The sequence below is a fragment of the Macaca fascicularis genome, chromosome 2 (assembly GCF_037993035.2).
Source record: "Macaca fascicularis isolate 582-1 chromosome 2, T2T-MFA8v1.1".
NCBI lineage: Eukaryota > Metazoa > Chordata > Mammalia > Primates > Cercopithecidae > Macaca > Macaca fascicularis.
The window spans coordinates 7,198,086-7,221,526 of record NC_088376.1 but is presented as its reverse complement, the minus strand read 5'-3'; the positions used below and the strand labels follow the sequence as shown (position 1 = coordinate 7,221,526).

The 23,441-nt window shown below is 36.3% G+C and overlaps 1 protein-coding gene across 2 annotated transcripts in view; it reads left to right on the top strand.

Annotated features, from left to right (window-relative positions):
* CCDC50 (coiled-coil domain containing 50) overlaps window positions 1-23,441 on the top strand; it is a 69,802-nt gene that overhangs the window by 32,888 nt on the left and 13,473 nt on the right. The window contains exons 4-10 of one of the 2 annotated variants that reach the window (XM_005545401.4): window positions 921-1,011; window positions 10,079-10,196; window positions 14,957-15,493; window positions 20,078-20,193; window positions 20,622-20,666; window positions 20,763-20,867; window positions 22,728-22,807. In XM_005545401.4, coding sequence (XP_005545458.2) covers window positions 921-1,011; window positions 10,079-10,196; window positions 14,957-15,493; window positions 20,078-20,193; window positions 20,622-20,666; window positions 20,763-20,867; window positions 22,728-22,807 — 1,092 coding nt within the window. The remainder of the gene's footprint in view (window positions 1-920; window positions 1,012-10,078; window positions 10,197-14,956; window positions 15,494-20,077; window positions 20,194-20,621; window positions 20,667-20,762; window positions 20,868-22,727; window positions 22,808-23,441) is intronic. The other variant, XM_015444923.3, reaches the window with a different exon arrangement.

Here is a 23,441-nt window from a genome sequence, read left to right as displayed (position 1 = left end):
CTGGATACCGGGGCTACTGTCCCAGGTCAGGATTGTTGCTTGCTTACTGCTGCTTTCTCCATTGCGCTTTCCCAGGAGTCTGTATAATTAGCTGACTGAACCAGAGCTGGTACTTCTTGGAAATACGGTTTGAAGTCATTAAGCTCAGATGAAACTTCACTTACTTATTTTCTGTACCAGAAGGTACATCTTCTGTGTCACTTGTGACCTTTAACACTTCATTTGGGTTTGCCTTCTCTGCGGTGCTTCTCCTTTCTTCCCACTTACTATCACATCCAATGTAGTTATTAGTCACTTAATTCTATACAGATTTTTCATTAATTTGGGAGTTTCGGGTAGATGCTTGAATGAAGAGAGAGAGAGGCCTTTGAAAACTAAGTCCATGATTTTGTGTATGATTCTTAATTATTATAATGAGTGAATAAAGAGAAATATAGGAATTGCTCTGAGTAGATTTTCATTTATTTTCATTTGGTTTGAATAGATAAGAATAGTATGATATTAGACTTATAATGTGAAGTTACTAAGTGTAAACTTTTATAGCTTATAAAATGGCATGACAGAATGATTTGTGGTTATTAGTGGTAGAGGCAGGACCGAGAACAGGCCCCAGTGGGGTGAAGTGATATGGTGGTATAGAAGAGGCATGGAGTTTTCCATTGTTGGGTGTGATGATGAGATTCCAGTTCTACCACATATTTTCGTTGTGATCTTGAGAAAATGATTTAACTTCCCTGGGCCTTAGTTTTCTCATCTGTAAATGTGACTGTGTGAGCCTCTTTGCATCTTTATCTTGAAGATAAAGTGAGAAAAATAATGTACTTCTCATATAGTGAGTATTCAATAAATTGTATTTATTATTTTTAGGAAATACATTATTTTTTATTTTCCTTATTCATGTTTTCACCTTTGCTTTTTAGTGAACAACAAGACTGTGAAATTGCTCAGGAAATTCAGGAGAAGCTGGCTATTGAGGCAGAGAGACGACGCATTCAGGAGAAGAAGGATGAGGTATAACTTAGTTACTGCCCCTCTCCCTCATGGAGAAAGGGGTGCTCAGCTTTAGAGCAAAAACTTTCTGTAGTCACGGGCTCAATGAAGGTTGCTGAATGGGAAGCAGAATGCCTCTTATTTGGGCTGCATTTTCCTCTGTGGACCATGGTTTGTACCCTCTTGACTATGTAAGTGGTAAAAGTCTTGAGAGATAATGGATAATTTCACATATGATGTGAGTTAATTTCCTATGACTGCTGTTACAGATTACTCCTGCAAACTTGGCTTAACAGAAATTTACTGTCTTAGAGTTCTGGAGGCTAGAAGTCTAAAATCTGAAGTGTTGGCAGGGTCACGCTACCTCTTGGGAAGGATTCTTCCTTGCCTTTTCCTAGCTCTTGACTCCTGGCAATCTTTGGCATTCCTTGGCTTGTATCTGCATCACTTTAGTCTCTGCCTCTATTGTCACATGACTTTCTTCTCTGTCTGTATCTTTGTGTCTTCCTGTCTTCCTAGGACATCAGTCATTGGATTGAGGACCCACCCTAATTCAGTATGACATCAGCTAAACTAATTACATCTGCAAAGACCGTTTCCAAATAAGGTCACATTTTGAGGTTTGGGTAGAAATGAATTTGGAGTGGGCACACTGTTCAGCTTACTACAAGGCATCTGCCCCTGGGTTGTTTTTGCAGCATTAGAGAGAGCTGACTTTTGAGTGGAGCCTGCGCAGGATGCAGGGAGTAGTCCTTGGGAGAGGCCAGGAGCAGGCATTACTCTCATTCTTTCTCTTTTTCTTAAAGGTTTCACTTTCCTGTGATCCATTGGTTAAAAAGACTGATCAGTTTGATTCTCTATATATATTTAAGTCCTATTGTTTAAAGGCTGAAAATGACTAAAATTACTAATAGTGTTTGGTTTGTGAGAAGACTTGAATTTACCATTAGCTATTATTTCCATTTGTGTTATATTTTCAGCACTTCTTTTTTTTTTTTTTTGAGATAGCGTTTTGCTCTATCACCCACGGTGGAGTGCAGTGGTGTGATCTTACTGCAGTCTCCGCCTCCCAGGCTTAAGTGGTCCTCTCGCCTCTTGAGTAGCTGGGACTGCAGGCACATGCCCCCACACTTGGCTAATATTTTTAAATTATTTTTTTGTAGAGACGAGGTCTCACTGTATTGCCCAGGCTGGTTTCAAACTCCTAAGCTCACGCTATCTTCCTGCCTCAGCCTCCCAAAGCACTGGAATTCCTGGCATGAGCCACTGTGCCCAGCTTAGTTTCAGCACTTCTTATGGACAATTTATTTCATTTTACATCATTCCTATGCTACCTGCTTTCACACCTGTTATGCCGTACTTGGTCACTGTCTTGATTTATAATAAAGAAGAAAATGAGTTATTATTTTTAATAGTTGGATGACAATATAGTTTGTTATGCACCCAGAAACACTTTTGAGGGTTATAAGCATGGTGTTAGTAATTACATAAACTGAAACTGTACTGCGCAAACTGGCATTTATGATCATCCTGTTAAATAGATATGATCAGGGTCATCAGTAAACAGCCCACATACACTGCTACTCCTACTGAGCCAGTCCTGTTCCTGGGGTACTTCCTGTTCAATGCCAGATGAATGTGAGACACCTGGTACGAGTGTAGTGAGTTGTTTCTTAAAGAAACAGATCATGATCGCATGATAATCAGAACTGCAAGTAAAAATTAGGGATTATTTCTGATACTTCCTGTAATACACAGGAGGCTCTTTCTTAGTATTCAATGTGTTGCCTCTTTATAGTAAAGACTTTGCTTTGGGGATGACACTGGGAACTAAAAGAAGTGATTATATTTTGTAGACAGGAACGCTTCTATTTAAAAAATACCAGAGTAATGAAGTTGGCTTCTTATAAATGCTACTGCTGTCCTGTGGGTTTTTTTTTTCTCCATTTAGGGAAAAACAGGATAGAAAGAGAAAATAAAACACTTTATTTAAATTATGTAGAATCTAAACAGTAATCACAGTAAGTAGTCTCTTGGTAATACTATATAAAGTAAGCAGTTCAGTGATTAACTCCAGTTTCAAGATGTAGAAATTAAGTATTAAAGAAGTAAGTGACTGATTCCAAGTTATAAAATGCCAGAGAAATGTCTGTACAATTCAGGTCTCCTGACTGCTTCTGACTTAGACGTACTGTGGCATACATGAAACGTGGACTTTGGAGTTACACTCACCTAGGTTTGGATTTTAGCTCATTAACTGTTTAGCTGTGTGATTTTCAGCATCGCACCTAACCACGCAGAACCTCAGGTTCCGAAATGGGTTGACTCACGGTAGTTGTGCATACCCTAAAGGGCTGTCGTGAGGTAAATGAGTTGAGGCACTTCGAGCACCTGGTGCATGTTAAATTTATAATTGCCCTTTCCTTGATTCTGTTATAGAGAGAGATGTGCTGCATAGGGCGGAATTCAGCAGGCTTCAGTGTGTTTCAGTATGGTGTGCTTTGAGAGGTCCTCAAGCATTCACACACTTGTCTTTACAGGTCTCCCACTAGCTTGCCCTCAGAAGAGTGGAAAAGTTAAATGAGAAATCCGGTTGTGTAGGTGTGTTGACTAGACAAGCCTATATAAACTTCATTCAGACTTTTTGACTTTTTAACTCATAGCTCAGATGAGAAGATGGCTACTGTGCCGAGGTGGTCTTTTATCATAGAAAATTGTGACTCTCAGCTGACTAGTATGTTGTCAATATTAAATGAAGAAAATTTGCATGAGTTAAGTTTGTCATTGTGAGATATATGAAAATGCTTGTTCATTTTAGTCTGTTGGTAACAGGGTGCCTGAAAGGGAGAGGAAACTAATACTGAGACAGTAGTGCTAATTCTTCTGGCCAATTTTTGAAAAAGAATTGCTTGTTACTCATGAACTCTCTTAGTTCCTTTTTTTCTTTTTTCTTTTTTTTTTTTTTTTAAGACGGAGTCTTGCTCTGTCTCCAGCCTGGAGTACAGTGGTGCAATCTCCGCTCACTGTAACCTCTGCCTCCCGGGTTCAAGCGATTCCTGTGCCTCAGCCTCCCAAGTAGCTGGGACTACAGGCGCCCGCCACCATGTCTGGCTAATGTTTTGTATTTCAGTAGAGATGGGGTTTCATCATGTTGGCCAGGATGGTCTCGATCTCCTGACCTTGTAATTCACCCACCTCAGCCTCCCAAAGTGCTGGGATTACAGGTACAAGCCACTGCACCCGGCCTCCTTTTTTTTTTCTTCCCTTTTCCCCTCAATGCTCTTCTGCTTCCCCGTAGAGTCTACTTGGTTAATAAGGATTTATTCAGCAGCAGGGCTGTGGAAAATCTCTCTCTGGGTTTCCACCCAAATATCTTTTAGAGATTTTTGGGGTCAGTTTTCCTGGGTAGTTAACACCCCATGAAATACCAGATGTAGAGACTGAGAACCTTTTTCTCTTGGAACAGAGATTTTTTTTTTATTTTTATTTTTTAATTTTTTCTGAACAACATTGTGTGTAAGAGGTAGTGGAGTTATACAACCTTGCATGTGTAAATTAGCATTTCTAGCTTTGTCATAGTATAATTTTATTGTGTTTCTTAACAAAGCACAGATGTAAGGAAAGTGGCATTTCCATGCAGGAGACTGATGTGGAAAAGTTAAAAAAAAAATTTTTTTTTTTTTGGTCTTTCCTCACCTTCCTCACCTTCCCTCCCCTCCCCTCACCTTCCCTTCCCTCCCCTCACCTTCCCTCCCCTCGTTCCTCCTCTTCTTCACTTTCTTGCTCTCTCACTCTGTCTTGCTCTTCTGTCTCTGTTTATTTATTTTTAGCTCTTTTACATAGTTTCTCGAGTACAGTAGTTCTCTCTAGGCTTCCTATTGGAAGGAGCTTGTTGACTTTGGGTATACTGGACGCTATGAATTAGTGGTTAATAAAAATGGGTTAAGGTTAATCAGTTAATTTAACTTAGTTATTCTTAAATAAAACTCTAAAAGTGTGTGTGTACCTATGTGCATGACTAGATGTGTGTGTGTGTGCGCGCATTTAAACTTAGGTTTAAAATGTATGTGAATTTGCAGCTATTTTAGGGAAAAACTTTTTTCCCTTAAATAAATATTAACATGGCCAAACATGTCATGAAAAGTTTGTGGCACTAGTTTAACTATTTGAAGCCCTTTATAAAAGCATCAACTGCTCAGGGTAAGCCTAGTAACCAATTCACATTAAAAAATGAATCTAGTATGAACCGTGGTACTTACACATAGCACTCTTAGATTAGAATTTCATGTTCCAAAAGAATATTTACACATTATTTGGTAATATTTAGAGGCTAGATCAAACAATACCGTTTAGCTATTAAAATTTTTCCTATGTTGTAAGTATTGTAAAAATAAATTTATATATATATATATATATATGACTAGAAAGGGAGATGGGAGAGAGATGGGAGGCTTCTTGTTGAGGTCTTCCTCTCCTTATTATACTGATGTTTTTACATCCATAGAATTGATATTTTCCTGTTTTATCGAACAACCCCTTTGGATTTATACCTGCCTTGACATCCCTACCGAGTTAGATGTTAATTGCTAGTTAATAAGTTTAGCAATTAAATAGAATGATTTTCTTTTTTTTCTTTCTGACAGTCATTTGATAGTCACATTTTTAAATCACCTTAGATTGTTTTTAAATTCCAGATTTCCTCTTTTTGAAATGCACTGCCATTGGAGGATAGAGGTGAAACGTTGAGAAGTAACCCTCTATCCCTTATATATGTATATGATATAATCCTCTATCCCTTATGTGTTTATATGATATAACCCTCTATCCCTTATATATTTATATGGTATAACCTTCTATCCGTTATATATTTATATGATATAACTCTCTCTATCCCTTATATATTTATATGATATAACTCTCTATCCCTTATATATGTATATAACTCTATCCCTTATATATTTATATGATATAACCCTCTATCCCTTATATATGTATATGATAAACCCTCTATCCGTTATATATTTATATTATAACTCTCTATCCCTTATATATTTATATGATATAAATTGTATACAAGTTGAGCATCCAAAAATCCAAAATCTAAAATGTTCCAATGAGCATTTTCTTTGAACATCATGTCTGTGCTTCAGAAAGTTTCAGATTTTGGAGCATTTCAGATTTTGGATTTTTGGATTAGGGATGCTCAACTTGTAAATGACAAAAATACCCCAAGGAACTCAACACCGTGTTTCAGTTACTTGTCATCTACTTGGGAAAGATGTGTGGGGATCCTCTGGGTGCCACTGCACCTTGTTTATATTAATGCTTCTCTTAAAGCCATGTTTTCACGTCTTACATTATGCTAATTGTTTTACCGCAAGATAAGAACTTTAAGAATATTTACCATATATACCAATCCCCTAGTGCTCATAGCACTATTCTTTAAAGCTAAAGAGTTTGGCACAGGGCACATGTCTGGTCTACTGAAGGGAATCACTACATCTGTGTTTTCATTAAAATTACCTTTCTCTAGTATTCTAGAGATCCTTAACTGTTTCCTTTCTTATGGTTATAGTTTCAAATTTTCCAGAGTTAGCTGAGCTTGGGTAACAGAAGGGAGAGGTGAGATACAATGGTAAACTCCCATTTCAATTAATGTGTTTACTAGGAAGTCTTCTATTGAACAGGGTTATTTTTACATATCAGCCCAGAAGTCTATCTCATTAATTAAAATATAACTAAAAATGACTTTAAAAGAGCCTAAGAGTTCATTTAGATTTGTTTTCCCAAGTTATGTAGAACATTAATTATCTGAATTTTTAAAAAATGTGAACAGAAGCTTCTGTCATACATTTGGAAAATTACAGGTTACTGGAAGATAACAGGTGTTTTTTTTTTCTTTTAAAGTTTTAAAATTTGCTAATATGCATCTTGAAGAGTTAGATATGCTGCATGATTTCTATTGAAAGTTGTGGTTTTTTTTTTTTTTTGGATAAAGTTTTGAGACCAGTGTTCTCAGGAACAGGCTTGGAAAGTGTTCTTCTAGACTTACCATTAACAGGAAGGAAGCTGAGGACCAAGGAGATTGTTTACATCAAAGGTGACTAAGCTGGTTAGCTACATCCAAGTACTGTGACTGATAATTGCCATCTTCAGCTTGTTGCAGGGGGATTTACTTTATATTGAAATTATCTAACAAAACTCATTGCATAGTAATGTTGGAAAGCAGGGAGGAGAGCGGACTTGTGCTAAACCTCAGCTATAGTATAGTGGCAGTTTTCCATTGAATTTTTGTCCTTTCTTTCCTCAAGCCTAGCAGACCTTTTCTTTCAGAAAAGAGCTGAGAGCTTAAAAGAGCAAAAGAGTTTGGGTGCTAAGGTGCATGACATATTATGATTATTATTTTTTTGACTTGATTAAAAGCACTTTCTTTGACTAACTAATGCATTATAAAGAAGGGGCATAATTCTTTTTTTCTCTCCTGGTTCTTTACACTGAGAGAGTGGCATATTACTATGCTTCCATTAGGACTAAATTCAGTAGCAGGAGGGCAGTTATAAGCAATTATATGAATAGAACTCTGAATTTCTGAGACTTTGATAGAAAAACTATCCCCTAAATCTGAATGTTAAAATGAATCTCTTCTCTTACAGCTCAAGTTAGACATGATTTTAAGAGACACTGGGAGATAAATAGTCACTACTAATATCAATTTTGGGGGGAACTTCAATTCTTTATCTGTACAATGGAAAGTTTGAACTATTCAATCTTAAAGCCAAATGTCTTTGACTCCTTAATTTATCATTTTAATAAAGCTGTGTCTACTAGGTCTGTGGAGCGTAGTTTATAATTTTTGCTGGAAGTTGGACCTGGTAATTTTCCTTTATGTTTTCCTCAGTTATAGTGGGGGAAATATTTGTTTACTGTAAAGCAAAACACTTAGGAAAATATAGTTCTGGTTGCTTAGTAAACATACAGCTCAAGGAAATGTTTACATTTCTTTCTACTTCTGTAGTAAACATTATAGAAATTTGGAAAATTCTTCTGTAACAAATAATAGTTTTTTGGAGAATAGGGTATCTGTCCCTCTCCTCTCTTCCTGATTGATACATTACTTTGTAAGATATTAAAGCTAAAGAATCTGGCACAGGGATTGGCACCTGGTAGACATAGTTGTTAAAATGATACATTAGGGAGTCAAAGATATTTGGCTTTAAGATTGAATAGTTCAGACTTTTCGTTGTACAGATAAAGAATTGAAGTTCCCCTCAAATTCATATTAGTAGTGACTATTTCTTTCCCAGTGTCTCTTTAGGCCATGTCTAACTTGAACTGGAAAAGAGATTAATTTTAACTTCCAGATTTAGGAGATAGTTTTTCCATCAGTCTTAGAAATTCAGAGTTCTATTCATGAAAAGTATACTTGTGTTAAGTAGGATTATGTTATCTTTCACCTCTCACTCTGAGTTGCAACATTTTGTGAGTGCCCACTTAAGTGTCTGACACTGTTGCATGGGCGTTTACATAGATTACTTATCAAAAAGTATGTATATATGTGTCAGTTACAAGTGTTTTAATGGTACATTTTAAGTTTGTATTTGGCATAAAGTCAGATTTGTCAGGCTATTTGGATGAATAGTTAAAAAAACAGCTGAGGATATGGATAAATATTGCTAACTACCTAGATTGAGCATCCAGCTTGTTTCTGCATAGATGTGAAAAAAATTAATTCACTTAAATTTTTTTTAAACTGTATATTGCCATCCTAATGTATTTTTCATTTGCACCTATTCATGAAATTTGAAGAATAGTAATTCTTGCTTTAAATGAACGTTAACGTTAACATTTAGTACTTCTTGTTTCCTTATTGATAAATATAAAGAAGTAAGTACCTCAAACTACCAATGATTGTTATTACCATTTGTACCAGTGAGTATCGTTCCCATATTTGTATGAGCCTTTAAGAATCTGATGATAGCTATAGACTTCTCTCCTTAAAAGTGTGCGTGAGCTTATAAGTTTATAGGCTATTTTATGGGGCTTTCACAGAAGTAATCTTCAGATTCAGAACATTGTCACACTGCAGCTCAAAACCTTCAGTAATCCTTCATCCCCTATGTTACAGACACCAGACTTCTTAAGATTGTCTAAAAGGAATTCCTGTGATCCAGCCTTAGATTGTTTTTCTAGCCTCAGCTTTTTCTGCAGCACTCCGTATCTCATGTTCTAATTGAACTATTGGCTGTTCCTTAGATAGATGCCCATTAAAATGTTCACAGCTTTGCTGACGTTTCCTGTTTCGACTTTGCTTGTTGGAATTCAGTTCTCTGTTCAAAGCTGAACACAATGCAGAATCTTATACTGATTCCTTTAAGCAAAAATCGTATTCCCTCTTTTGTACTCCCATAGACTTTTTTTTGAGGCATTTACAATTTAATTTTATTGTAGTTATTTATTTATTTAAAAGTTTCTATGAAACTTTTGTTTTCATAAAAGGCTGATGATCTTTTACGGAACATTTCGGAATGTTATTCATCATTCTGTGCCTCACAGTGCCTCTCAATAACTGCTAAAAATTTGCCTGGGGATGAACAGGTGGGAGACAGAAGGAAGATTGTTTTCTCTTTTTCAGTTAAGACAGTGGTATTCTAATGCAAAGTGAAATCAAAATCCCCATAAGAGTTCTTTTCAATAGTTTTTAAATTAAATTATAATTATAAAGTTTTGTAGATTACTACATCCTGCCCCATCTAGACTTACTGAATCATCAGCTTGAAAAAAGGACCCACAAATATGTGTTTTTAAAATTCTGTTGCGTAACTTGCTTTAGGAAGTACTGAGTTTTGAATGTCTTTATATTGTGTTAGATTTAAATTTCAATTAAAAAAATCCTGTCTCACTTATCTAGATCATGTGCTACTCCTGTTGAGCAATCATCTGGCATTTGAAGATGTGAAATTAATGCCAGAAAGTCTAGAGAGCCATGGACAGAGCACATACAAACTTGGCAGTGGAATGTCACGCCCCACTGTATGGAGTTTGTTTGTTCTTTGGTAATGCATGTTTCCATTCTATCTTGTCTTTGCAGGACATAGCTCGCCTTTTGCAAGAGAAGGAGTTACAGGAAGAAAAAAAGAGAAAGAAACACTTTCCAGAGTTCCCAGCAACCCGTGCTTATACAGATAGTTACTATTATGAAGATGGAGGTAACAATTCCTGCATCATGATCTATTCTATCTTTAGACTCTACCATCAAACACTCCTTTAATTTTGTTCATGAAGTGACCTTAGGGATCTGGGAATGTTTCTCTTATCCCCCGGCACTGGGTACATTTAGATATGTGGCAGAATTCTATTTGAATCTAATAAATTCATGTTTTGTTTTGCTTTGTTTTGTTTTGTTTTTGTTTTGTTTTTGAGATGGAGTCTTGCTCTCTCACCCAGGCTGGAGTGCAGTGGTGCTATCTCAGCTCACTGCAACCTCCGCCTCCAAGGCTCAAGCAGTTCTGCTCCCTCAGCCTTCCAAGTAGCTAGAATTACAGGCATGTACTTCCACGCCTGGCTAATTTTTGTATTTTTAGTAGAGACGAGGTTTCACCATGTTGGCCAGGCTGGCCTTGAACTCCTGACCTCAAGTAATCTGCCCGCATCAGCTTCCCAAAGTGCTGGGATTACAGATGTGAACCACTGTGCCTGGCCTTATCTGTTCTTTAGTTGGACAACCAGAGCCACTTTCATGACTGCTCAAATTTGAATATGATTTTGTAAGAATTGGCATGCATTCTTTTAAACTTCAGCAACTTGGAATGCTTTATTATAATCTAAGCACATAAATGGGGTGTGGAAAATGGTGGATGAGTCTCTGGACTTAACCTTTCTCAAGAAGTCTGGGCGGTACTGTTTGAAGCAGGAAAGTGGCATGAAGAAAGAAGGTATACCATGCATCAGTTACTGGGTAACAAAGCTTTGTTCTGTGCTTTCTTGTCTTTTAAACCTAGGCCAATGGTTTAGCCTGCTGATGACAAACAATATTAAATTTTAAGATTTCCGTGTTCATTGTTTTTCTTTTAATCCTTTCTTTGCTATTTGATTACCATATAGTATGATTTCTGAGGGAGTGATTCCCACAGTTTCGCCTCTCTGGTGCCTGCTTTGCAGTGTGGTGGTGGTGATGGTGTGGTGGTGGCAGTTGTGGTGGTGATTATTTATCTTAAAAATGTGTTGGGAAATGAGTATTTGCAAGTATTGTGAGTCCTTTTCAAAGACCTGTCAAAGCAAAGACGTTCCTATAGTTTCAAGTGTCAGTATTTAATGAAATTCAGCTTGAGGACCAATACTTAGGATCGCAAGTGAACAAAACCTAAAGGCAACTTTTAGAGAGGAAGGAATTTAAGGTCAGTGATCCTAAAGGGCCTTGCAAACCAGTCATCAACTGCTTTTCTGTAATTCCATTATGAAAGGTAAGTATGTGTTTCTCTGATGAGTAGAATGAAAGCAATGTATATGTAGGTGATGGGACTATTATAGTTTGAGTGTAATTTTGCCCAGTACCATTTTTTGCTCTAAATTTACCATAATCAGTAGAGCTCAGCCTTTTTAGTCAGCAGGCTGATTCTCAATTTATTGCTTGATGTGTTCTTCCTCTGTATGTAAAACACTCATCTCTTTTTTGATAGCCATTTTCTTTTTGCTGGTTTTTCTGATGAATCTATATGTTATGTCATTTAAAAAGAAAACTTACTGCAACATTTTGCTGTACTAAAGATCCGAAAGTAAAGTGTTACTCTTCACCTTCAACTTAAATCTTAGAAATGTGGTCCGGTGTTTTTCTCTTTTTTAAAAATTCTGCTTTGGAGGTGTATTCACTGTAAACATTATTATTTTAAACTGTTCAGTCTACAAAAGCATAAGGATGACAAGGAATTAAATAAAGTATTAATTTTAGGATTCCCCTCTTAAAGCCTTACACTGACTTGAATTGAGATCAAACCTGTCTTTTTGATCAGAGTACTGTCATCCCGATTTGTTTCTTTAGGGCAGGATACTATGTTAAGAGTTCATTGGTTTTTCAGGGACACATAAAAGCTTTTAAAAGTATTCTATATTTATTTTCATTACTCTGATAAATTTGTAGAGAGTAGCATATATGCTTGTTTCTTTGGGGAGAGACAGACTTTGGGGGACTATTGAGGCACAGGAAGTGGTGACCTCCTGAACATGTGCATGTAAATACTCAAATTTCTCTTGCCTCAGCTGTGGTGTTGGGAGATTATATATTGTTGAACATAGAGTCCTTATGAATATACCCTTGTGTTAGACCAAGTTCAGTTCCACAGAAACCATATTACAATTCAGCTCTTATTTACAAAACAATCCTTCAGTTCTTTGCAGTGGTCCTTTTCCAACACATCTGGGATATTCTTTCATTATACTTCTCTGTGTGTCTTTGTATATCTATTTGATTTTTTGCCTCACTTGCATAGTAATCACAGTATATCATTACAGAAATGGTCGATTTTTCAACTTTGATTTAACTCGAACTTTAATACATTATCTGTTAGAATGATTATAGATTTTCTACAAATTTAAAATTGTATTAAACATTTGTCAAATTTATATCAACTCTTAAATGACATATATTATTTATTAGTGAATCCATGTTTTTCTTTCAAAGCCTCTTACTGAAGTCATATTAGTGATTTTTTTTTTTTTTTTTTTAAGTCATGGTCTTTGGAGTCATAAGACTGTGGTTCAAGTCCTATCCCCTCCTTAGAACAATATTAATTTTAATGAAGTTATGTACTAAATAAAATGGAGATTATAAAAGTAAATCCTTCATTTGCATGTTAAGAAGATCAAATAATGCAATTTTGGTAAAGTACTTATCGTTTATACATATATCAGTGTTATATGTGTATAATGTAATATTTTGTATATATCTCTTGTTTTGAAAGCCAAACATGGAGGCACACATATAAAATGCAGATCTATATGTGTATAAATATATTTTGTGTGTGTGTATATATGTATTATGTATATGCCAATACATAATACCTATATATGTTTTGGCAGTGAGGGAGTAAGTTATATTTGCCAAATAACTTGGTCTCAAGAAACAAGTCTCAGTCCTCAACTGTATGAGGTTTTAAAGCATTCAGATAGATTCCTCACCTCATCTTTTTCTTTCCAAGATTTAAAGCTGTCACAACAAATTTATTATTAGAGAATAAATTTTTTCCAGTCAGCTCTGTAAAAATGTAGTAACAGCTCTGTAATAATTCTGCAACTTATTTCCTAAAAGTAAAACTATGAATATCAATTAACTATTTAGAAGGAATTAAAAATCATAACATCACAAATTCATGTCAAAACCCATTTCTTTTTGTTTCTTTTGAGCTGGAAGGTAGGCTTCACTTGTGCAACTCGTGAGTGAGCCCATTTTTATTAGCACTGTAAACCATTGTTCCCTGGATGTGGTCATTAAGTAGCTGGTCTGTATTATATAACTTTACAGCAGTAGTCACTTGATTCTCATGTTGTCATGATAGACTTAAAATAATAGTTTATTTAAAAGAGCAGGTAATTTTTTTTTATCACTGGGTAATTCTTCTGTTTTGCTTTTGATTTTATGTAAAATATAAACCATAAATGATGAAGATAAATACTTGTACAGACTGTTTAGAAAACAGATTTTAATTTAGTATTGTCTTTGGAAGCAAGCTTTCTTTTCTTCTGGAAAGCTCAAGAGGAAACAATTTGAGGTTTTTAATGGAAACTTACATCATTGGTACATTTAGCACATGTCTCTTTCTTGCTGTATTCCTTTAACAGATTAATATCAAATGAAACAGTTTAAAGGAAAACATATAGTTTTTTACTTTCTTTATATCTCATCAACTTACGGCAGCTCTTTGATGCAGTTCAGCGAGTGGTTAATGCCATCACGAAATCTTAGCTATCAGAGCAATTTTCCATGGAATTGGGATTTTTTTTTTATTTCTAAAACGTAGTAAAAGTTTTAGAAAATGTTAAATCAGTATATTCTTGTAAAGTGCATATGAATTTGCTGCCTTTGTTTTCACATTATACTTGTGCCTAAAAACGACCTGAAAAAGCACTATATTTGTGCTGTTTTTGAAGTTTATGTTAAATTTGGGGACATATACTTAGCATATATTGTATTTTTATACAAATAATACAGTTTTTTGAAATGTATTTAGGAAGCAACTCCTTTTTATATATTCCATCAAAGCAACCCTTTGAATTTTTTTCCTTTGCCAAGTTTCAACTAAGATTGATAACAGTTATCTGAAGATAACAGGGTCATGTACTCACTTAAAATTCTCATCTACTTGACCCTCTTTTACGTGGAACTGTAATAGAGGGCTATTTTCTGAAGTGATTGGGTATGTTTGCTTTGGCCACATAAAGTGGACAGATGGAGGAATATAAAAATCTGTGGATCATTCCTCTGAACTCAAGAGAAACTAGCAATATTCTGATACAGTTTATTGACATTTCCAGTAAGAATATTTGAAAGCCTCTGTCTGAAATTACAAAGCTTAATTTGTTTGTTTTACAAGATTTCTCAACCTCTTTTTACTCTATATTAGTTTCAAATTGGTTTATAAATAGAACTTAATGTTTAATGGCTATAATTTTGTTATTGGCAAATATTAAAGTGTTGTTAGCTCTACCTAATCATGATCAGGCTCTTCTTTCACATTTGTTTCACTTAATCTTAGTTTCTTACCATTTTGACTGTATACCCAGAATTCTTTAGGTATGCATGAACTGTTTCAGTAATGCTCATCCCCTCTTCTCAATTTGTTAAGTTGGAAAAGCAGTTTTCTCCATTTTTAAAGTACCTTAAACTGGGGCCCAGACTCTCCCCTGTGTAATGAGTTCATACTCTCATTAAATTAATCTGCATTTTTATTTTTCACATCCCTCTGCCTCCACTCAGACCAACCAGGGTCAAGGAGGGCCAGGGAATTGGGTTCTGGATTCTCAAGACCTTGTAGACTCCAAAGAGATGGAAAGACTGTGAAGCAGAAGAAAGAGAAACCAGAACATCCACTGGAGAACTTGGAAGAGCCAGAACAACATCGTTCATCAGAGAGATCCCTGTCATCCTCTAGCTCTGGCAAAGAGAGGGACAAGCCCCAAATTAACAATGAGCAGCATGAAAGGAAACGGTCCACTCAGGAGAGGCCCCGGAGACCTCTGCTTCCCACAATCAGTGGTGAAGTGTTTCTGAGCACTGAATGTGATGACTGGGAGACTAAGAATAACCATCAGACTCGAAATTGGGAAAAACAGTCTCGACACCAAGATCGACTTTCACCCAAGTCCTCACAAAAAGCAGGGCTTCACTGCAAGGAAGTTGTATATGGGAGGGACCATGGGCAAGGTGAGCACAGAAAAAGGAGACACAGGCCCAGGACTCCTCCATTCTCAGAGAGTGCAGAGAGTGAGGAGCAGCTCCACCTCCATGACCCAGGTAATAGAGGACAGTCTCGATGAAGTCCTGGTATCATGTATATAACTACAAACCAATGAATTTAATAAGTATCTTAAGCAGCCTTCCTTTCTCTCCAGTTTGTGCTCATGACTTTGAAATAAATCCTAGAGCAACATATTGTAAAAGGTATACACTTAATCTCAGATATGTAAGAAGAAGGAACACATTTGTCACTTTTTCCTTCTGTGAGAATGCACTGATTCCTTGGAGAGTTATTCCAGGCCCAGGCTCTATTAGAGGTACCCATTCCAGATGTGGTTCTTCATTTACTGAGACTGTGTATCAGAGATTCTGACACCAAATCAAAACTCCCGAATTTCTGGTTTTACTTCAGTGAACCCAGAAGAGCTGATGAGCCTGTCTTGATAGTGTTTGTCTAACCAAAAGGCCGATAGAGCCGGAAATACTCTTATTTTTTAGGCCTCATTGAGAATTTTACAAATTCTCATTTGTAAAACGATGAATTGGATAGGCAGTCTTCTAAGAAAGTGTTTTTCAAATAATATGCCTCAGTTCATTTTCATCAGAATCAGCTGTCAACTAAAAATGGAAATTTCTGGGTTTCACATATATTATCATCTCTGGAGTAAGGCCTGGCAGTTTGGACATGCTTTAGACATGGAGGTGGATTCTTAGGAACTTAGTTTAAAGTCACTGCATTAAGTTACTTTTTATGCTCTAACTTTCTCCAGCTCTAACTCTACAGTTGGTGTTCTAAAGTACCAATACAGGTAAGTTATTGGTACCTATGTAAGAATGAGGTAAATATTATAGATAAATCTCAAATTTCTGGCACCACTGAGGCTTAACTCTGAAGTTCATCATTGACACAGTAATGGCTCTGTTTTCTATAAACTGCTGAGGTGGTATTTTCCATGTGGCTGTAACACTAGGAATCATAGTACCAAGGAGCCAGTCGAGCCCTATCTGTGGTCAGAGAACTTGTTTCTAGGTTGTGGATTCAGGTTAAGTTGGTTTTTCCTGTCATGTTATTTCTTATTAAAGGACTTGCTTATGCAGAAAATTAAAATTTAGTTCCAGAAGCCATTCTGAGTAGCTGCTGCAAATATCCTTGTCTTCGGCTTTGTGCTTGGATTTCAGCCAAAAAGATGGCTTTGTAAACAATTCCAAACTAGATACACTTTGTTAGGGAGGCACAAAGAGCTGTGGAAAAATAGAGGAAAGTGTGATATAATCTATCTTGAGTAGGTTTATGAGGAAATTACACCATTTTCAGGTTTGGAAAGACATTTTGGGATTCCAGAGGCGTGGGGGAAGTATGGAGGAAGAATGGTGATATGCTGACCTCTACGTTTCTGCTTCTGTGAATCTGACTTTCAGGAGTGCTCTGAGGGCTAGTTAGGCTTTATGGCTTTTAGTTATGCTCCAGGATATTTTAAGTAGACTTAGGAAGCATGACACTAAACACTGACTCACAGGCTCCACTACTAGAATTGCAAATGTTTTGTTTTGTGTTTTATTTTGCCACCACAAGGGATTAAAAAACCGTGTTACTAGGCAGATATTAAAATGGCTACAACATGAGCTGCTTTATTTCTATCATTTTATATTCAGCTTGCTTTTTACATTTTACCTTTCTAGCCTCTGTAGGCATTTGATTTTGTAACTTCCTGGAAAACAGGTCAGAGGATTACATTAAAATATAATTACTAGGCAGTGGCATCTATTCTTGCTGTTGTAAAAGCACAATTCTTAAAGTTGTTAGGACAAGCCAAAGTTACATTTAACTTAATAACGAAGAAACTAGTAGGATGACAAGCAGCTGGTTCTAAGAGCATTTGCGGAGCAGCATTAATAGAATCAGTTGAAAGGGAGTGCAAAATGAAATTTTAAATTAAGTATAAGATAACTATCTACAGGGCAATAGGTGTACCTAACCTTTCAGAGTTACTTCTCTGTTGGAGTATAAGTTCTCATTTTCTGCAGGTTAACTTCTCAACTCATAGGGCCATAAAATATGTGCACTTTTCCGCTGTGAATTGTTAGTCAGATATACTGTGGCATTCCCTAAATGTCAGACTGGCTTATTACAAATACTCTTACATGATATCAAAAAGAATCTATCATTTTACCTTATTCCAAGCTCAGAATAAATTTATCTTGAATATCAGTACTTTAAACAATTTTATTCTGTAAATTTATTTAAGGCTGAAGTTTTGTGTTCATTTAGGGATGTTCTTGTGTTCTCCAACTGAAGGATGATGAATGGAAAAAAAACAAGGAAGTGTTAAATTAAGATATATATGGAACTTGAAAATACCACTCACCCACTTTTTTGAAAGCTAGTTTCCAGAGTCTGTTTAGGATACTGAGATGACGGAAGCTAGTCTGTTAATTTCCTTCATTAATTACATTAAAAAAAATTTAGACATCTTTGTTTTCTTTACTGATGGCCTTACACTTCTCTGTGAGTTCTTTTTCTATATCCTTACAAAAATTTTTATCACCTTGGGTCCAGAGGACACTGCAGAGAATGGACATCCTGACAATGCAGAAATTTAGTATTCCAAGCTGTGGGGATTTTCTACTTAATGAGATTTACACATTCCAATGATACATCAAGGGTTTAAATAAACCGTTTCCCCTCTAAATATTTGCAACTGAGAGATATTACCTCAGATTCTGACTCTTACTGAGTCATCATTCTCTTTTTAACTGCCAGAGGTTATAGTGTTATCACCCTGTCAAACTGAATTAGACTATTCAATGGAATATTGCCTTTGGTAGAATTTAAAACAATGTGTCTTTAATAACATTGAAAGTGAAAAATCTTCTTGGCTAATTCTGTGGTGTACTTAAGAAGGCGTAATAGTGGAGAAAATTTGGTCTCTTGAAATTTGAGCACATCCCACTGTATTATTTCCCTGGATGACAAAAGTGAAGGAGCTAGGCATGTTCCGTCATCCTTAATTAAGCTTTGGGCTGCTTATTGAAACATCATTTTTTCTATACATTGGAACATGGTATATATAGCAGACTATTTGTCCACTGACATTGCCCAGTACTGAGTTCCATATCTAATTTCATTTTCTCTGAAATCTGCCTTCCTAGTTATGATTAAGCTAAATAACTCAGGGAGATTTATATTCTATTTCAGATGGTCCACTCTTGGGACTATGCCACTGTTTTTTGTTGTTGTTGTTGTTGTTTTTGCTGTCCCAAACCACTCAGAAATCTACATTAAGCCCAGCCCAGCATAAGACTCAGTGGTTCTAGAGATGCTTTGAAGTGGTCTCTGCAATCAGGTTCTATTAGGTCTGAAGCTAAGAAAGCCATGTTTACTAGTCTTTGAAGGAAATACAGATGTGTATGAGTCTGTGGCTTCTGAAGCCACAGAAGCCAGGTTGAAAGTTGTACAAAGATAGGCTTCACAAAATGCTTACATTCTCATCATTTGCCCAGTGTTTGCTTGTATTTTTTTTTTTTAAATTAATAGCAAGTGAGTCAAGTGTGGTGAGGGATTTTGACAAAAAGCATTTTAATTTACAGTAATTTTAATGGATATAATACACTAAACAGGTGATGCCAATATTAATTGCTAGTAAGAATCAACTGGGGAGTTTTAAAACAAACTTACCCAAGGACAGGGCACACCCAGGGTACTTAATTTAGAATCTGTGGGGTTGGGGCAAATGTTTTTATATGTATTCAAAGCACCCTCATGTGATTTAAATATATAGCCCTGGTTGACAACCACTGGCATAAAGAGACAATCAGGAGTACATTTTCTTTGTCCTCTGAATAGTTAATTTACTGAAATGAACTGTTTCAGATGAATAATCTTGTTCACTGTGTTCAAAATTTTTATTCTAAATATAATAGACTCACACTGTCGAGTAAAATTTTAAGGCCAGAATTGCTTTATAGGAATAAATTGGAATAGAACTCTGATCATTGTGCTCTCAATATAGCTCTGATGTTATATTTCCCTAAGATGTCACAGTGCCATCAGTCTGATCAAAGCTGTGGGGAAGATCTAAAGTGAGTGGGTTTATTTACTCTCAGAGCAAAAGCCATGGCAGGGCCACTGCTTGTCTAACAGGTATTATCACGTGACTACCAGGTGCTGCTGTTTCTGCTCCCTCTGAAGTAGTAAGTTTGCAGACTGAGATAAATAGAAGCCTCTCCTCTCCTCCAGCCTTGACAGTGTAGCCTCTTTTAAACTCTGACTCTGTAATTTGCTTGTCTTTAAATTCTTTTTGTTTTCAATGACTTTTTTTTTTTCACTTTGTGTTTTTCCGGGGCCTCACTTGCAACTTCTTAGATAATTTTCTGCTGTTGCAGAAACTGTGTGAGAGTGGACTTTTTACCAGGCAGGCTTGGTTAGATATCTTTGTTTAAATGCATGCATTGTCTACATTGCCACTTCCATTCCTAAGGCAAAAATATTTTTAATGCGCCGCACCCTGAATTCTGGAGTGGAGGTCTTATGGTCATTGTTAGCTGTTAAAGAAAATGTCCTTTATCTTAAATTCATAACTTTTCAGAAAACATCCTCAGTTGTTTTATTACATTGAGTTTTTTTTTTTTTTTTTTTTTAAGGAATTAAGCCAAGAGTGACGAAAGAAACTGTACCTGCTCCGTCACGAACGACCCACAGGGATCAGGAATGGTATGATGCTGAAATTGCCAGAAAACTACAAGAAGAAGAACTCTTGGTGAGCAAAGTTGAAGGCAAAAGTTTAGATATATTGATGGGTATTGTTTTTCGTGTGTGTGAATTTAGTCCATCTTGAAATTATATTAATAGTCCTCTGTCAATTGAGAAATCTTTTTTTTTTTTAATGAGTGGAAAAATCAAGACAATACGAATAAAGTATCCAGTTTTGCTTAGTGAGTAAGCATTAACAATGAAGTCCATAACTCCATCTCTCCATCTCCACGATAGTTCTCCATGAACCTGCTGTAGGATTTCATAAAATCTAGAGTTCCTACTCTGGTTGGTGAAAGCCTACCAACTGATTATCAACCTCAGGAACGTGTGTCACAATTAGTTTCATAAACCAGCTTGATTTGTACAGGATATTGAAAATGCACAACATAGACTCCAATTAAATTCTTTGTTTTTGTATTTTTGATATCATAGGCTACCCAGGTGGACATGAGAGCCGCTCAAGTAGCTCAGGATGAAGTAAGTTAATGAGTTTAGCTGATATTCTTTGGAAATATCCTAGTATATTTCTTTCTGCAACTCTGCAGTTAATGATATTCACTGTGTTTTGTTTAGGAAATCGCTCGACTTCTAATGGCTGAAGAAAAGAAAGCTTACAAAAAAGCCAAGGAGCGGGAGAAACCATCTTTGGACAAAAGAAAGCAAGACCCTGAGTGGAAGGTAGAGTGTGTTTTGTTTGTTTTCTAATTAGAAATAACATTAGAAATGAAAAGGGGACTCTGCTTTTAAGTTAAGCTCTGCAAATATAGTTAGGATATATGGATATATAAATGATCTGTATTGCATATGTGAATCTGATCTGTGAAGGTTCCATCAGCATGAAAAATCTCTGAATTTTTGAAAATATGTAAAAAATTACTGCTAAGATTGAAAACTCATTCTGTTCCCTTTAAGACTGACTGAAATGCAAGTGCTTCTGGTCATGAACAGTCTTAGTTTTCATATACAGTACTTTGATTATAGAAGAATGTAGCATTTTCACATGCTTTCATATTTTCACATGCTTTCATATTTTCCACAATGAACTTCTCTTCCCGTCTCTATTTTCTTTGTGCTTACATTATCTTTCATCTCTATCATGTACCCGTTTCTCTTTCCTTTGAAGTAACATGGTTTGTGGCAGACTGAAAGATACATACTTATCACCACAATTATTATTTATGTCACAGTGCAAGACCTATCTAGAATGAGTTTGACTGTTATCTTTCCCCTCATTAATCAGAAACTGTAGACAAAATAAGCAGTTACTGCAATTCATTCTGCTGTGGTAGTTGCAAGTTCCAGTTTAGCAGGCTTTATTCATCAGTGACAGTGCACAGGGCAACACTTTGGACCTCCATGGAAAGACAAAGACATTTCTCTGATAGTAGTGTAAAATGTACAGAGGAAGACAAAGCGTAAACAGCTAACAAATAGATGGTCAAGCTAGGTGGAAAAAGAGTGGAGGAATAGGGAGAGAATTTGTACAATACAGGGTTTTTAGGGAGGGAGTTTAGGCCCAGAAGAATGAAACCTAGGTTGTGTATTCCTGATACAGTTGGTGTTTAGCACCGGTCTCTCTTGAACCAATTCCTCCATTGGGCTTCTGGTCCCACCTCACAGTCTCAGTAATGGTTGTGAGGAAAAAGAAGGTGTAGAAACCCTGCTAATAGTATTGCTGTACTCTTTCCTGTTGCTCACCCAAGTGTTAGTCTCAAAACAATGAACGTATTATTCTCATATTAATTATTTATATTTAGCTCTCTCTTTTAACTAACTCAGTAATTCAGGATTTTTTCTAACATACTGTTTTAGTCAAGGATTCCCAAATACTTCTGTTAAATAAATTAAGCCACAAATAATTGCCCAGGAGTTACTCAGATTCTTTGCTACCTTAACTAGGAAAGGTTAAGTATTTAAGGATTATAAATCAAGTGTGTCAGAGGGCAGTGGCCACATCTCTAGCAAGTATCATGACTTCTGTAATTTTTATTTTATAACTGGTACTGATACAGTTCCTCTCTTGGAAAAGTTGACTTGAATGTGCCTTAGTTTACTGGCTGGATATCAGCCTAAGACAGGTGTGCGGAAAGAAGTTCGAGTGCACAAACCTGGATTCCGTAGACTGGGCGTCCACTGGTTCTTGTCAGTTACCGTGTAGCTATTATGTTCATAATCAGTGGCCGAGCACACCCATCTAGGGAAGCATGTTCCTGTGTGTTTAGCCCATTCTTCTGGCTGCTCTGACCAAGGCTGTCAGATGAGTGGGCTAAATACACCTTCCATGTAAGCCCAAAGCATACCTTTGCAGCTATAAGTTTTTTACCTCTGGAGTGGCTATATATATAAATATATTATGTTGCTCAAGTAAATATAATTAATCTGAAATTACTGAGGAAGAGCTTGGCATGATAAACGTATTTTCTAAACTTCATCTTTCCCTTTGATGATTCTGGATTGTGTATGTTATTCCCTTTGATGAATCTGGGCTGGATGTGTGTTTGTGATTTTTTGTTGGTTTGTTTGTATTTTTGTCCATAGCCCAAAGCAGCTAAAGCAGCATATTCAAAGTCGAAAGAGAGTGATGAACCTCACCGTTCTAAGAATGAAAGGCCAGCACGGTAAGATGACACCTGAAAAGGAAAATGAGGAAGTTGACTTTGGGGTGAGTAAGGATATGTCAGTTGCCTAAGAAGAGTGTATGTTTTTTGGAGAGGAGATCCAAAAGTCTGCATTTGTGAGGTAGTGTCAAGATGTTCAGAGTTGTTTTTCAAACTTTATTTCCAGTCTTAAATTGAGTTGTGCACATCAAATCAGGATTTTACAAAAGTTGGGGTGGATAAGGAAGGATGTACTTTTTGTTAGGACTGATTCTTACCTCTACATTCACTGAATTTATGCTTTCAGCTTGGGGAATGAGAGTCGTTTTTTTTCCTAAATAAAAATTTCGAGTTGTAAATTTTTACCGGGTTTCATAGCCACACCGATGTGTGTGTGTGACATTTGTACATGCTCAAACTCCTTTCTTTCTGAGTCCCAGTGCCCTTGACAAAATCTTGAATCCTTGCAGACTGTCTAAATCCTGCTTGGCAGATAGGTGTGGCTATGGTGTACATACTTTCTGATTTATCTCAAACAGTCATGCGTCATAGTTATGGAGCAGATGCTGTCTTTCTATCTCACGTTGTCAACATTTAAGTCTCTGGGGAAGTAACCTCTTTTTTTTTTTTTAATTGCTTTTTGTTACCTTTCTAA